At 45.2% G+C, this 17218-nt stretch overlaps 1 protein-coding gene across 4 annotated transcripts in view; it reads right to left on the bottom strand.

Annotated features, from left to right (window-relative positions):
• Positions 1-13115, bottom strand: part of MGAT4D (MGAT4 family member D) — a 112657-nt gene extending 99542 nt beyond the window's left edge. For 3 of the 4 annotated variants that reach the window (XM_027825257.3, XM_037897251.2, XM_037897248.2), the window contains exon 1: positions 12887-13056. Coding sequence is in view for 1 of the 4 variants with exons in the window: in XM_043545719.1 (XP_043401654.1) it covers positions 12887-12977 (91 nt within the window). In the remaining 3 variants the exon portion in view is untranslated. Of the gene's footprint in view, positions 1-12886 lie in introns of all 4 variants that reach the window. The other variant, XM_043545719.1, reaches the window with a different exon arrangement.
• Between the last annotated feature and the right edge of the window lie 4103 nt (positions 13116-17218).

The raw sequence follows: 17218 nt of genomic DNA on the forward strand, positions 1-17218 counted from the left end.
AACCCCACAGGCAGGGAGGGGACTTCACAGAGAGATAGTTTGCTAGACTCAGACAGGTGACAGGGAGTCAGAGATAGGTCACTCCTGATGTAGTTGTCTGTTGAGGAGACTAAACTATCTCAAAGACCATGGAATCAACTGAGTTTCTGGTAAAGATAAAACTCCAATTTGGCTATGTTTTAGCAACTTCTCGCTGAAGGGACGGGGGTCGGAGTCTGGGCATCAGTTATGGACGGAGCAGTACACAAAGTTTAATAAAGTAACACTTGTTTAAGTTAACCTGCATTCAGCTTCCTTCTTTGCTAATGAAACAGAGGGTAGGAGAAAACAGCCAACCAATCAGCACAATACAGAGAAAGTCCAGTCAAAACTCTATAAGGTTCTCTGAATATCCAAAGATCCCTGCTTTGACTGCTTCTACTTTTACCTGCTGGGATCTTTGGCAGGTTTCTCTGCAGTTTTCCCTCAAGGCCACATAGCAGGGGGAGGGGAGGCACCACCAGGGTCCTAATGATCCCAGATTTTGGGAGGTTTCCCATGCACAGTTTTGGGTCCTGAGGGGTCCTGGGACAGGGGATGGATGATCCTGGTTGGGCTCATATTTCCCCTCCCAGTGCAGCAGTCCCTGCTTTGACTACTTCTGCTCCAATCATCTTGTAATGGAGAGGTTTTTTTCCTAATTATATGTTTTGCAATGTGTTTCTGGATACTGCTATTTAACTTCTATTTTCCATGCTCTTATCACCAAACAAGATTTTTCTAAATTTAATTCAAGTTTCCATTGTAAGATTGTATTTGATCATGGCCAGTGCATCAGGACTACATTAAAAAGTTGGTAAGGCAAAAGGAATCAGTTATGAAATTGAAGGGAGGGGAACAGAAGACAAACAAAAGAACACATGGTCTCTGTCTCTTGCTCTCTCTCTCACTCGCTGTCTCCCTCCTTACATTTCTTTGAATGCTCCAATGTCAGCTTAACCCAAAATGTCAACCCTGAACTGGCATTTTGGCAATTACATCAGAGTAAAGTAATTGTACATTTTATTTATTTGTTCTTTAAACTTAGAAAATAACACGAGGCGCCTGTCTGAACACCCTAGGTGCCTCTGACAAACACTTAAAAATACAATCAATCATAGAAAAACAACAACCCTATAACACACTACTAAGTAACCAGGCAGCACAAAAATAAAAATAATACCACCTTTTCCCTCTAATCACCCCACACATATCTACTTTTTCAACAGCCCCCTAAGACTATATGACTTGCAGTGCACCATGAAAGTCAGCTGACAAACTATTTCAAACTTAGGTGGAAATGCATTCTAAAGGAAAGGCAATCTCACAGAGAACACCCTGCCAGAAGTCCCCTCTCTTTTATACCAAGGAGAGCCATTTCAAGAGCCTCTGCTAAGCTCCAATATGGAAGTAAGTCACAAGAAGAAGGAAGCCACTTAGGATCTTCTCTCTCAGATATTTATAGCTTTATAAGTCAATACCAACATCCTAAAAATCAACCTAGAAACCTACAGGCAGACATTGCAGGTCATGCTCACAGTCAGACACTCCACTAATCAAGCTGGGTGCTGTATTCTGCACTACTCTTAATTTCCCAATGGGTTTTAAGGTGCAGCACCCAGTAGAGCACATTACAGAGCTCTAGCCTTGAGGCACAAAAGGCATGAATTAGGGCTTGTCTGCACATACTTTGTGTATGGATTTTAACTATATTGGTTTAGAATCCAATACAGTTAGATAAGTGCAATCTCTACTATGGACTCAGTTATACCAGTACATTTTTATTTACATATTGGTGTTTATATTGGTGTAACTGTTCACAGAAGAGGTTGCATTGATCTAACTATATCAATTTCTAAATCATTATAGATGAAGTGGTGTGAAAACTGTGTGTAAACTAGACCTTAGAGTAATGAAGTTTATGTTGAAAAGATCATAACCTCCTAACCAGAGACAAATGATAAAAAGCAACTTTGGCTACTGCTGAAGATGATCATCCAGTGACAACTGGGAATCCAACCAAAATCCCAGGCTGCAAACAAGAGAAAGTCATTTGTAGACACACCTTCAGTGTGTGATAGCTAATTTTGGCCATATCTTATGGCTGCTTTCCCAGACCAATCAACTCTGTCTCATCTGGACTGGGCTTCAGCTAACCAATTATCTTGCATGCCCCAGCCTCCACAAGACAGTGTGAAAGGCATTCATTCACTTGGTCTGAGTCAGAAGAGACAGAAATATAGAAGTCAGAAGACACAAAAATGGGTGTCATGAGCACATTGAAGACACCCACAACCAATGCTTCTACATTAATTCTCTTAATGACCTCATATACACATTGAGCAGGAGGACAAGATGAAACCAATCCTGCAGAACTCTCCATAAGAGACCCTTCAGGGCAGAAGAGTAATCGTTCAAGACCACCATCTAGGATCTCCTTAAGAAGTAAGAATGGAGCCATTCAAGAGCAAGATCATCAGCTCCTGCTGAGGTCCCAAATCAGTAAACACCGCCTATAGAAGGCAACTGATAAATCTAATACTATCAGCCTAGATACTTGATTTTCATCCCTCACTAGGAAGGGAGCATCCACCAATACTGCAAGAGCAGTTTCTGTTCCATACATATTTTGGTTCTCAGATTAACAATGGTAAAGGAAATCTTGCTACTGTGAGAGTTAGCTCATCACAACCTTCTGAATAATCTTTACTACCAGGAATATAACAGACCAGATTGTCAGTATGAAGCAATTTATTGATCCTGGGATGCACCAGTGCCTTGAGCAAGTTCTTAAAGGAGATGTTGACAATCTCCACCACTGGCCTTTCCTAGCCAAGATACACATGGATCAAGAACATAGTGAATAAAGTTAGGAATAAGCAATGTTAAAAAAGGCTTTAAACTTATTAACATAGGGGCTTCAAAAAAGAAAAAAGGATGGCTTGTGGGTAAGGCACCAGAATAGGACTAAGGAAATCTGGATTCAATTTCCAGCTCTGCCCCAGATTTCCTGTGTGACGGTGAGCAAGTCCCTCTATCTGTAGAACTGGGAAAATAATACTTCCCCACTTCACAGGATGGGGAGATAAAGTAATTAATGTTTCTAAGGTATACAGTAGTTTGAAACTAAACAAGAAAAAGGGTGCGCTGCTATTGCAAATAGATCATGTATAAATGAGTAGGTTTAACTATTAATAAGTATTTGCTTTTTTTTAAGGCTCTACTTAGAATTACACTAGTTGTTTCCAAATGTTAACAGAATTTTTTGGAAAGAGCAGTGAGAGAGTCTTCTGTGCTCACATCTCAATCTGTTCATGCAGGGGCTGTGACCATGCCTTGCACAGGAAGAACAAGGGGATGGGAAGCTCTTCATACATTCTTCCTCCCATGAATCACTACAAAAGCCAGTTTCAATCTGGCCCTGCATATTTAGGGCACAATCCTGCTCCTGCTGAAGGCAAGAGCAAAAACTTCACACTGGAATCAGGCCTTACACACAGTACAGTAAATCACATATTCACAAGACTGCACAACTACAGAATTTCTGCAGCCTTGGATGCAAACTTTGGCATTTAATTTTTGATTTTGAGTACCATCTCCACTTTGGAGTTCTCAAAACCCTGTGGGTCAGTTCAGGTGACTAAATGTGTAATAGTGCCCCTATTTAGGGCTCAGTCCTGCATGTGCCAAAAGCCTCCCATGCTGACTGCTCTCAGTTTCCACTGAAGCCTATTTGGAGAGTATTCAACACTCTGTAGGAGTGGCCTTTTAGAGGCCTAGATATGAATACTGAGCTTCACTTCACATAAATCAGAATTAATGCTATTTATCAAAATGAGAATGAGAAGATGCAAGACACACTGAAAGCCTGACAATTAATTTTGCCACTGTTTTAATTGAAACTTTGGGCCAGATATTGCAACTTCATCTGCAGAGATGTCTACACTCATACAGAGCTCCATGAAAATGGGCAGAAATTCAGTGGGGTTCTGCATGGGTGCAATTGCAGGATCAAGGCTTCGTCTGCTAAAATAATATACAAGAGAGCTCATGTAAGTTTCTAGACTTTCTCGGTAAACAGCTGTTTGTGTTACTATGTACACCACATTATTTCAATTGTAAGCATCAAGAATTCATCAAAAATCAGATTTTCTTATTTCAGCAAGATATTTAAAGCCTGAAAACCAGAGAAGTCCCTTTTCTGATGATAAATCTTGTGAAATTGTGAGACTGTTACATGCTTGGCTCATAAAAGATTAATATTTACTAACATGACATTAAGCATTTTTTAAAATTATCTACTAACTTATGAGTTACTTCTGTGAATTTGGATTTATATTTATGGTTCCTGAAAAGTCTCAATTTTTTTTCCAGATTATCTTTTTTAATATCTGTATATTACTGTTTTTAAGGCCAAATATACATATTTATTCTCATGTTTATATTCTTGTGACTTCACATTTTAGCTTATTTTTTCCCTAGTTTCCTATCAATGTTTATTAGTACTTCACCCGGACACAATTTTCTGAAAATTTAGGTTAACAGGGCAGTAGCACATATGTAAATCAACATGGACAAGTCTAATCCTGCAAACTTTATGAACTACTGAATGGAACTAGGACTACTCATGTGAGGTGAAAGCCTGCTTATCATTATCATGGAAAAGGCTAGAAACTTTAGGACAAATTTTGCTGTTACGCCCATATAATCCATTGAACCCATTGTGATTCCCTCTGATAACTGATTATAGTAAAAAATGGCACCACCTCATTCAAAAGATATGCTCCCTGATTGTAATTAAAGCTATGTCTGCTTACTTTAATAAAAATCTTATTTCTGTTCCTATCTTTTACTGTTGTAAGCATTGCAGAGATAATGCAACTATGAAGGAAAGAGCTGAATTCTATGCCTTCTCACACATCAATAATAGAGCTGGTCAGAGAAACTCTGACAAAAAACCATATTCCATCAGAATATGTGGTTCCATCTAAATCTAAACACTTTGTGAAATCAAGTGATTTCACAGGAATTTTGTTTTGAAAGAAAGTCAGAAAAAAATTCTGACAACATCAAACCTCAGGGTTTTGACATTTTTGGAACCAAGTATTTTTAAAACATCAAAATGAAACACAAAACAAAAAAGTTCTGAATTTTCCTTGTGGAGAATTTCTAAAATTTACTATTTTCATTCCAGTTCAGAATGAAGACAAATTTCAAAACCTTTGCGAAACAGAATGTCTGTCCTACACATAGCAGTAATCGGCAATTGGTTATTAAATCAGTCACGTCTATGTAAACCCACTTAAGATAACTGGGATGCACAGGTGTCATGGGGGCATAATCAGAAGAGAGCAGGATGTAACAGAGAGCAGATTTTATCCTGTGGGATGTTTAGCAGTGGTTTTATGCAAAAAGGAAAGAATTCAGGTTTGTTTTTAGAATTGCAGGTAGCGTATATATAGTTTCAACTTTTGACGTCATCCTGAGGTCAAAGCATGGTGCTGTGACACCAGGAGTCTGAACTTAAAGGAGGAAAGAAAACAAAATATGGAAAGCCTAAGGTTCTCATCCTGCCATTACCTCCACATGGGCAGACTCCCACTGACATGCAAGGCTCATGCAGGCTCAGGAGTCTGCTTACACGGACACTAATCCACCTCCACTGTGGTGGCATGAACAGGTCTAATCAATCAATAGTGTCCAGGCCCTCCATGATGAGAAATAAGAGTTATAGCTAAGGAAACTAATTTTCTCTTTAACCAGTCTTCCGTGGTTTACTGTTTATCATCTCCCATCTGAATATGCAATTCCAAACACAGATTTTCAAAAATTCCTGGGAAATATATTGTAAGCAGGGTCTGATTGAGTTCTCCCCTGACATTAAGTGATGAACTGAGGGAAGAGACTTTAGGAGCACACTATTTGCATGGACACACCTACTCTGCTGAGACATTCAGCAGACAGAGCTGCATTGCCAAAGTGATCAATTTTGGCTGGTTTTGGGTTACAATTTATTTTAGTAACTCTTTCCTTAACCTGTGTATTAGATCATTTTAACAATAGCTTTAATAAAAATGCTTGAAATTGAATGCATGGACAATGAAATTTGTTATCCCTATTGTAGGAGTAAAGGGCAGCAGAACTGAAGCCCTCATTGAGGGGGTCACCCTAAAGTGAACCACATTCGCTAAGTCGGGGGTAGAAATGCCAAATCCAGTGAAGATGAGAGCAGGTAGGGACAGGTGTTTGTACCTGATAGTGTGATTCTGCCTAACAAGACCTAGATACCATTTGACTTTCCTGTATCCCATGTTTAAAGACAAAGCTGACTGAACTCATTTGAGAGTCCTTGTTTCTGTTCAGTGATTATCAGAGCTGAAATTGTTGATAAGCAGATCTAGGGGCTAAGACTTAGACCTACCATGGGGACAGTGTAGCGTTGCAGTGAAAGACAATGAAGAGACAAAAAGAAAAGGAGTACTTGTGGCACCTTAGAGACTAACAAATTTATCTGAGCATAAGCTTTCGTGAGCTACAGCTCACTTCATCCTTACCTGATCACTCTCTTTACAGTGTGTATGGTAACACCCATTGTTTCATGTTCTCTGTGTATATAAATCTCCCCAGTGTATTTTCCACTGAATGCATCTGATGAAGTGAGCTGTAGCTCACGAAAGCTTATGCTCAAATAAATTTGTTAGTCTCTAAGGTGCCACAAGTACACCTTTTCTTTTTGCGAATACAGACTAATACGGCTGCTACTCTGAAATGAAGAGACAGTTTTTCTGCTACCCAGAGATATCACTAAGAGCTGGGTTAACTGGTGCAACCTCAGAAGTGGCATCGCAGAAGTGCAGTGAGAAAAGCAGCAACAGCTGAGATAACAGCACTAGCGAGCACCCTGTGGTGGAACCAGTGTTGAGTGGCGACAGAGATAAGAGCTGCAATGAGCTACTTGCAGAGACAATGGCAGTAAAGGTGGCATAGCTTGACCTCGCCTGGGTTCATCTACTACCTCAGAGAACCCACCTCTGAACTCTGGGTCTTTGCTGACTGGGGGGGAAAACCACTGTGAGTGGGGTGCGGCAGAGGGGACAGGGAGTGGTACATTAAAGGAACATTCATCAGATTTTCACACTGCAAGGTCAGAAAGTGAGGCAAAGGACATTGCCAAACGTATTGTGGGGTGGGTGTTTGCTTATGGTTACATGCTTCTGTACTGTGGTTATAGTGTTTTCCCAATTAATGCTTGGTTCCCTTTCAGTAATCAGTGCTTGTGAGTGGGGAAATATTGCCTCTTAGAGGTGGACAGGGGTGGTGTATAGTTTTCCCAGATCACTGGGTGGGGGCTTGAGCTGTTTTGCATTGTTAAGAGGAACCCCTAGATATTGAACCTGGCCCTTGCTGCTGCTGACTCCACCTGGCAGGAAGGTTATATATATTAAAAACACTTCCGAGGACCCTAATCATAGGGCTCTATGGCAAAGTAATCTAGAGATGATTTAGGACCAGACTGAGCTCTAGCCCTACATGAAGCCTCTCTCCCTTGTGTCATTGCACAGGAGCAGAGGTGGATTTACAGTGAAACAGAGGGTGCCCTGGCATGGGGCCCCCCAATGACAGGGGCCCCTGGGCCAGGCAGCTGCGGGGGCAGAAGCTTGGTCCTGCCAGCTCCTGGGGATCCTGCTGCAGGCTCCGCCCCCACCAGCAGCCGACCTCTCCCCTCCCCCGCCTCTTCTCCGCCTCCTCCCCCGAGCGTGCCGCATTCCCACCCCTTCCCCTTCCCTCCAGTGCTTCCCCCACGGCCGAACAGCTGTTTGCCAGTGCTCAGGTTGCTCTGGGAGGGACAGGCGGAGCCGCAGGGCGCTCAGGGGAGGAGGCAAAGAAGAGGCGGGGGCGGGGCCTTGGGGAAGGAGGTGGAATCGGGGCAGGGCGGAGCAGAGGTGGGACCCCGGACTCCCCCTGCACATAGCTCCCCCCCCAGCCCCCTGCCATGAGCTGCTCAAGGCAGGAGACTGGGAGCACCCCAGGACCCCAGCCCACACCTCCAGTCCCCTGTCCTGACTCCTGCACACCCCTGCCCTCCCTGACTCCTGCACCCCCACCCTGAGCACCAAACGGGAGCTCCTGCACCCCCCACATTCCCACCTACACCCTATGCACCAAATGGGAGCTGCCCCAGGTAAGTGTTCCACACCCCAACCTCCTGGCCCAACCCTGAGCCCCCTCCCTCATTCTAGCTCCTGGCCAGGCCCTACATGCCAACCCCCAGCTCACTCCTGCACCCTAACTCTCTCCCAGATCTTGCACCCTCAGCCCTGAGTCCTGCACCCCCCTCACACCCACCCAGCCCCCTGACCTCCCGACTCCTGCACCCCCTCATACATCCCCAGCCTTGACTCCTGCATCCCCTCAAACATCCCCAGCCACCTGCCCTTCCTGAGTCCTGCACCCCCCACATCCCCAGCCCCCTGCCCACCCTGACTCCTGCGCGCACACACACACGTGCACACACACTCATTCCCATCTTCATCCCTCGCACCAAACGGGAGCTGCCCCAGGTAAGCACTCCACACCCCAACCTCCTGTCCCAGCCCTGAGCCCCCTCCCGCACCATAAGTCCTGGCCAGACCCTGCACCCCAATGCTTTTTTACATTTTTTTTTAATAAAGCACTCTTATCCAAAGCGCTTTACAATCGTTAGCTAATGGTACAAACAATATCTGGAAAGACCATTACGTGGTCCGCCGAGATCCTCAGCAATTTTCAAGTGGTCTGTGGAAAAATAAGTTAGACTACAAAAACAATCAGGGTACCTCACTTTATTTTCATTTACTTCCTATTACTTATAGGAGGAGGATGAAGAAAAAAAGAATGAAAAACGGGGGGAAGGGGAAGAAATAAGAGAGAATGTTCTTTTTCTTGGCTGAGTCCCAAGGAGGGACCCCAAAAATGAAGCTGAGCACAGGGCCCCAGGAACTCTCTGCCACTGTACAGGAGCTGGGCCCAACAAGAGTCCAGGATAGCATCTCCAGTTACTATAATCATGATTTGAGTTATGTAAACATAATTATCAGGTTACACACCCAGTTGTGTCAATTAGCTAATAAGTTAATATTAATGAAAACTCCATACAAATACATACGCATATAGCTCAGGGATGGGAGGGATGTTGCCATTTCCCTGCCTCTGATAGGGTTCATCCACTCTCAACATTGTTAAACAATACCTACCAGAGGAATCTCATCTCTGGAATGCTCTAAAATGACACCTGAAGAGTAATTTTTTGACTTTGCAATCCAGATTGCAGCAGGAGTCAGGTATTTTAAAAAAATACCTAAGAGAAGATACTTTCCTTACAAGCTCTTTATCCCTTTCATCATCCTTTTCAAATTACACCCACTGAACACTTTGCTGTACTATCAACATATGAAGTATATTTTTCAGGAACAAAATATAAATCTTTCCAGTGAAGTAAACATAATATAAACTCATTTGCCAAGTGCTTTTGTCTCCTCCCTGACTTATGATTGAGCTTTATTTTAAATGAAAAAAATAAATGAGATTTTCTATTTCCTCACCCTCCTCTCTCAAGCCCATGTACCTGTGTGATTTATCATGGACTGAGAGGCAACACTGAAGACAAAGACTAAATCAGACTCCATACCTAACTGAGAAAGAACCTTGTTGAAATATGAGGAGCTGATCTCTATATAAATATTAGTTATTACATTGTTTTCCCAATTTTGAACCCATATCAGATGTAATTACATAGGGCAGTTATTTTATCTGGGAGTGGAGTTACACAATCAGGTTGGACTATGTTACAATGAATCACCTCCATTTTGGCCCTAACACACTTTTCTACCCTTAACATGCACACATACCTGTTTCAGAGACACATCATGCCTTAGGTTGGATAGGAACCAAAAAGGCTCAGAGCAAAAAGAGTCCAGAATGTGGAACAGGCACTGCTACACAGTGAAACCTGCTTACTCATTGATAGCAGCCTGTGTGTACAGTGCTCTAGGCTAGGGGATACTTAAAGAGTAGTCATGTCACCAAACAGGATTGAGCCCATAATGTCTGATTCACTGGAGACAGGGAGATTACTTACTCCATAAGTAAATACTTCTAAGCTTCCTTGGCACAATGAACTGAGTGTACAAAAGTCATCACTTTTGCTTACAGAAGTTATTTATAAAAGCAGGTGAAAAACTTTATCTGGCTTTGTAATGAAATTATCCCATTAAACCACAGACACTATAGGCCTGTGCCTAGGGGCCCAGCTCCTGGTGACTACATCACAGAGAGTCTTCATTATTAAAAAAGTAAGTTTCTAACTTCATGATTGTAAAGCAAAGTATGTAAAGAAGACATGAACTGGGCATAAGTGATGTAGTGACACCTGCCTGAGGACTAGTCTTCACTGCACTGTGATCCACATGAGTTAACTTCTCTCAAATTAGCCTAGCTTAAAGAAGAGAAGTCACACTGCAATACAAGACTCAAGCTGCACAGAGTGACTGTATTAACAGCACAGAGTAGTTGAATCCCCCCATATTACTAGCTCAAACAGCAGCAGCACTTAGGCATCACTTTACTCCATACTCTCTGATTGGGCCACAGCGAGCTCAAAGCACTTCTGAGCTAGAGATTTTGTGTGTGCGCATAGGAGTCAGGTTAGGTACAACACAAATACTAACACTGCAGACCACCAGTGGAACAATTGCTCTGAGGGATGTACAGTACACTCAGTATCTGTATGGGGAAATAATTGCAAGACCATGGGTATGTCTGTGTGATGTTTTTGCCGGGGACAGAACAGGAATGGAGTCTTAAAACTTAGTACATAATCTAGCTAGATATGCGTTAGATTCTGTTTGTTTAAATGGCTGAGAAAATAAGCTGTGCTGAATGGAATGGATATTCCTGTTTTTGTGTCTTTTTGTAACTTAAGGTTTTGCTTAGAGGGATTCTCTATGTTTTGAATCTAATTACCCTGTAAGGTATTTACCATCCTGATTTTACAGAGGTGATTCTTTTTTACTTTTTCTTCTATTAAAATTCTTCTTTTAAGAAACTGAATGCCTTTTTCATTGTTCTTAAGATTCAAGGGTTTGGGTCTGTGGTCACCTATGCAAATTGGTGAGGATTTTTATCAAACCTTCCCCAGAAAAAAGGGGGTAAGATTTGGGAGGATTTTGGGGGGAAAGATGTTTCCAAACGAACTCTTTCCTAATAATAATAATAATACCAGTGTTAGACAGCGAAAGTCCAAGGGCAAAGGGTAAAATAGTTTGTACCTTGGGGAAGTTTTAACCTAAGCTGGTAAAAGTAAGCTTAGGAGGTTTTCATGCAGGTCCCCACATCTGTACCCTAGCGTTCAGAGTGGGGAAGGAACCTTGACAACAGTGTTAGATACTAACACAAGATCCTGCTGCCCAAGAATCAGCAAGTAAAACAGACTAGATCAGTTTCAGTGTCCCACATGAATAAAATATAAAGATCAATTTTTAAAAATCATCATAATAGATATGTAAAAGTCTTACCATATCACCAACTCCATTCCTGTTCTTTCCATTTTAATATCAGGGTGTTGTTAATAATATTGACAAGAATTTTCTTAAATATAATTTTCACCTAAAAGTATGATCCAGGACCCTAACCTGCAAAACACTTATGTAGACGTTTAACTTTACTCACTTGGGTCCTGATCCTCCAAAGAGTTACAGTCATGCTTAAACTTTATGTACTGTAGTGCCACTGACTTCAATTTTGTGTTTTAATTGAAACATTCTCTTGCTGTGTTTATTTCAATGGACTGCACACGGTGCACAAATTTAAGCACGTTTTAGTCTTCACAGAATTAGGATCTTGAGTAGTCCCATCTATAAAACTGGTCATGTGAGTAAATTTGCATACCTGCATAAGTATTTGAAAGATAAGGTTCTAAAACACAGAAGGCTGGATCCTGAAGCATTGAAGTCAACAGAAGTTTTGCAATTGATTAGTGGGAGCAGCACTGGGCTATGACCTCACTATAAAATGTGGGATCTCTCTACTGACTTCCATTTATACTAGTTTAAGTGAGGATAATCAGTTCCAGATAATTCAATGCAGACTGTGCAATACAAACATTTCCTAAACAGCTACTGGTTAGGAGCTACCTTCCTGTGTGGTCTCTTAAACAGTTTTTTTTCTTGCCTTAATTTGAGGACAATAATTAACCAGTATACATGCTCTTATTCTGGGAAATGTGAATATTTCTTGACAGGATGAGATTATTATAAATTGTAACACCTCAGAAATCCTGTGTGTAACCCTTACCATCCCAAGTATGTAGGGATGTGATAATTATAAAGGTGGAAGGTAGTAAGACATAAAGGCTTGATTTTTCAGAAGTGCTGAACCCCCCATGAAGTCAATGGGAGCTGAAGATGCTCAGCACCTTTACCAGGCCGAGGTAGCTCCTGCCCTGGACAGCAGCAGATCACAGCCAATGGATTAAAACAGCATTTTAATCTGAAAGGCTACTTCGTGCCCCCAAGATATTTTTGAAGCATCAGCTGCCTGCTACCGAAGGTTTCCCCGTGGGTGGCCGGAGTAGCCCCAGGACCGCTACTGTTCACCCAGCTCCCAGCCCGGGGAGGACAGAGCGACACCTGCGGCTCCCTCCTGCCCCAGTGCAGCGAGGGGCCGGGCTGGGGGCCCGGGGTTGTGGCCGGCAGCCCCCAGCGGGGAGGGGAGCTGGGCAGGTGCAGAAGGCGGCGGCCGTTGGGAGGTGACTCCCCCGGCACCTGAGGGGGACCCCGGCGCGAGGGCGGCGGTTGGCAGCCCCGAGGGCTCGCGCCCCGGCGGCTCTCACCTCCGCTCCTGCTCCAGGCGGTGAAGCAGACAAAGGAGAAGGCGGCGCTGAGGCACAGAAATGTCACGATGCTGCCGGGCTTGAGCCTCATCTCCCCGCATGCCCCAGCAGCAGCAGCAGCAGCAGCAGCCTCTCCTCCAGCGACCCTGCGCCCGCGCTGGCCCCGCGGCTCCCAGCGCTCCCCCTGACCGCCCGCGGAGGCTCGGCCGCCCGCGGCCACGCCCGCCCCGGCAAGTCCGCCCTCCTTGAACTCGCCCCGTCGGCGGCGCCCACCTGGCAGGGCACGGCCGCCCCCGCCTTCTAGCGCGCTCCCCCTGGCGGCGCTGCTGCGGCAGCCGCTCCGCTCCACGCTTCCTCCAGCCCCTCGCCTCTCCCGGGAGCCCCCAGCCGCGCCCTGTTCTGCTCCGAGGGGCGCGGGGGCCGGCGTGGGACAGCGCTCCTCCCCTCCCGGCCCCGCTGCAGCTAGCAAGGCTGCAATTCCACCTCCCGCCCTGCCCCGTGGCCAGGCACACACTAGCGGCCCTGGCTTCCCAGGGCTGTGTCGGGTCACCAGACTTGCTGCCGCCTCCCCGGCTGCGCTTCTCCAACTCGGGAGCGCAAGAGGCCGCGGAGCCGGTCAGCGCTGTCCTGGAGAAGGAAGCGTACAGTCAGCCCGCGAGATCAGTGTGGGCTCCCCCGCGGCTGGTCCCTATTTACTGCATCTGAGAGCTGTATTCTTCCGTGCGAACCAGGATCTCGTTCACACCACAAGAGGGACAGGTGTCAGGGATAGGAATGAACCACGTCACGTACACAACCATGCTCACGGCTCCCAAAGGAGACAAAATAATATCTTTTATTGGCCCAACTGCTGTTGGTGAGAGAGACAAGCTTTCCAGCTACACACAGCTCTTCTTCAGGTAGCTGGAAAGCTTGTCTCTCTCACCAGCAGAAGTTGGGCCAATAAAAGATACCTTGTCTCTCTAATATCTAACCCTGGAGTTGACAGGGCTATAACACCACTGCATATAAACTCCCAAAGAGGCAAGTATTGGACAAGTACTAACCTGACTATTCACTCAACTGCAGAAACCCTGTAATCTTCCCCAAGCTCTGCTGACAAATTCCTGGGACTTGAACCCCATCCTAGCTGCAGAAACTCTCTCCACAATCTCCCACTGACACAAGTGCCTGGTCCAAATCTCTTCCCCACTACAGAAACCTTCATGACTTGAAGGAGTACTTTTGGCACCTTAGAGACTAACCAATTTATTTGAGCATAATCACGAAAGCTTATGCTCAAATAAATTGGTTAGTCTCTAAGGTGCCACAAGTACTCCTTTTCTTTTTGCGAATACAGACTAACACGGCTGCTACTCTGAAACCTTCATGACCTGGTACATTTATTTAAATGTGTGCTGTTTGCCACACAAGTCAAAATACCATAACTGTGTACCCAGCCCTCTACAAACACATAGAAAATATCAATACCGCTATTGTATTTGGATTTGAATGAACAATCCTTATCTCATGTTAAAAATATGCTTACCACTGTTCCATAAGTGCACCAGAACTCTAACGTTCTCTCTTTTTTTTTTAAAAAAAAGGAAAATTAGGTACACAAAACTGGATTAATGTAATTAGAATTTAAAGGTCTAGACACATCAGTGACATTTCTCCCCATCTAACTCAGTTCTCTTATAACATATGCATAAATATTAAGATATACGTTTACCTCTATCCATATGCGCAAACCCTTCTGTCATTGTACAGTACCTAGCACACAAACACATAAGAGAACTGCCCAAAATCTTTATCTATATGTACTTATAATACGGCCAAGTTACAGGGGCAATGGGAACCTTAAATTTGGAGCTTTGCAGTTTTCACTGAGACCTTAAATTTTAATTGAACCATATTAGTTTAAGTCTAATTTATATAGTGAGAAAGGCCCCTCCTAATCTTCCTTTACACCTTAACAATGGGCGATCTTACCCCTCACATGGCTTTGACAACTCTATTTTCACCAGTTACTCACAAATCTCTCTCTCCACTCTGGATCAGTCTTCTGCAGTCCAATCCCAGATCTTTGCCTGTCTTTCTTACCAGAGGCGGATTTACAATGAAACACACAGTGCCCTGGCACGGGGCCCCCCAACTACAGGGGGCCCAAGGACTAGGGAGCCCAGCACCATCCAGCACCCCCTGTGGCGGGACCACGATGGGGCAGAAGCTTTGGGGGAGAGCAGGGAGGGAGCCGTTTAAGAGCTGTGCTGGAGGCACAGTGTGCGGTGCATTCTCCCAGCTGGTGAGCTGGGCTCCTGCTGCCTCCCAGGGCTTCTGCTGCTGGCTCGGGCTGGCGGCCAGGTGAGGCAGGCAGGTGAGGGGCCAGCTGGGGGCATGCTGTAGGGGAGACGGGTGCACTCCCCTAGTGGGGCGTCCGTCTGCACCTGTCCTGCTGCCCTGCTCCTCTGGACACCAGGCAGTGCAGGTGCAGTCCCTGGCGTGCACTGCTGCTGGCAGTTCCTGGAAAAAGGCCAGGGGAAGGGAGCAACAGGCCGGGGGGGGCGGGGTCTCAGCTCTCACACACTGCTGCCACCACAGCTCCCTTTGGCAGCAAACAGGAACAGCAGTGGGTCAGGAACAGGTCCACCAGCCAGCCAGGTAAGGTAACCCAGCGGCCACGACTGGGACTGCCCCAGCATTGAGCCCTTCCACCCTGCACACTTCCCCCTACACACACACACACATACCCCCCAGCCACCTGCCCTGACTCCTGCACCCCCACACACCCAGCCTCACCCACATCCCCTACCCTGACTCCTGCAGCCCCTCATTCCCACCCCCACCCTGAGCATCAAGCAGGAGCTTCTGCATGCCCCCCATCCCCACCTGCACCCCTAGCACCAAACAGAAGCTGCCCCAGGTAAGTGCTCCACACCCCAACCCTCTGCCCCAGCCCTGAGCCCCCTTCCACACCCTAACTCCTGGCCAGACCCTGCACCCCAACCTGCTCCTGCACCCTAACTCTCTCCCAGGCCCCACACCCCAACCCTGAGCCTTCTTCCACATTTTAACTCCTGGCCAGACCCTGCACCCTAACCCCAACCCCACTCCTGCAGCCTAACTCCCTCCCAGACCCCACATCCCAACACTGAGCCTCCTCCCACATTCTAACTCCTGGCCAGACCCCGCACCCAGTGTTTTTTTGTTTTGTTTTGTTTGTTTGTTTTTTTATAAAGTGCGCGTATCCAAAGCACTTTACAATAGTTAGCTAACAGTACAAACAATATTTGGAAAGATCATTAAGTGGTCCGCTGAGACCCTTAGAAATTTTCAAGTGGTCTGTGGAAAAATAAGTTAGACTACAAAAACAATCAAGGTACCTCACTTTATTTTCATTTACTTTCTATTACTTATAAAAGGAGGAGGATGAAGAAAAAAAAAAGAAAAACAGGGATGGGGGAGATAAGAGAGAATGTTCTTTTTCTTGGCTGCGGGGGGGGGTAGCAAAAATGAAGCTGAGCACAGGGCCCCACTAACTCTAAATCCACCACTGTTTCTTACATTTCTATTTGAATGACAGGCAACAAACTCAGTAGAGCAAAAAGTGAGCTCCTGATTATCTGTCCCCTGCCAAGGTATCCCCTTTCACTCTTTTACTTTGTCATTGTGGGCCACACGAACATCCCCCTAGTTAATCAGGCCTATAACCTGTGTCTTATTGACTCTGCCCTCTCATTAGATCAACATCCCAGGCTGTGTCTATATCTTCCTGCTTCTTCCTACACAAGATTTCAATGAAGCCTTTTTGCCTCTAATTGCAACACCAAAACTTTCCTCCAGGCCATTTCACACTGTGACTACTAGTACAATCTTGTCCTGTTCAGGTCTATTTGGTTGGTAAGATAATTTATGTGCCCTATTCTTACAACATCCTCCTCCTCAACAACCCTGCTTTGAGTCCTTCCCCTCTTATTTCACCATATCAAATACAAGCTTCTCAAGTGCGAGCCACAAAGGTACTACTGCAACCCACAAAACTCCCACTTGGCTGCCACCTAACCCTGTAGGAACCTAAATTCACTCGGTGCCTACATTTCTGCAGTAAAAGTTCCCTAGGTACCTATGTTTCGGCCTCTGACCATGTGCACTGCTGCTTCCCTCTAGGCACCTGGACACTTATCTCCCACCCCAAGCCCCAGAGCAATTTACAAACTAGGGAAGACAGGCATTTGGCTGCTTAACTCACCTGCAAGGGACTGATCCAGTAGGTGTGCTCAGAGGCCAGGGCAGGCCCCTCAAGCAAGCTTACACAAACCAGCTGGGGAAGGGTGGAAGAAGGATCAGGTC

The sequence above is a fragment of the Chelonia mydas genome, chromosome 4, assembly GCF_015237465.2.
Source record: "Chelonia mydas isolate rCheMyd1 chromosome 4, rCheMyd1.pri.v2, whole genome shotgun sequence".
Taxonomy (NCBI): Eukaryota; Metazoa; Chordata; order Testudines; family Cheloniidae; genus Chelonia; species Chelonia mydas.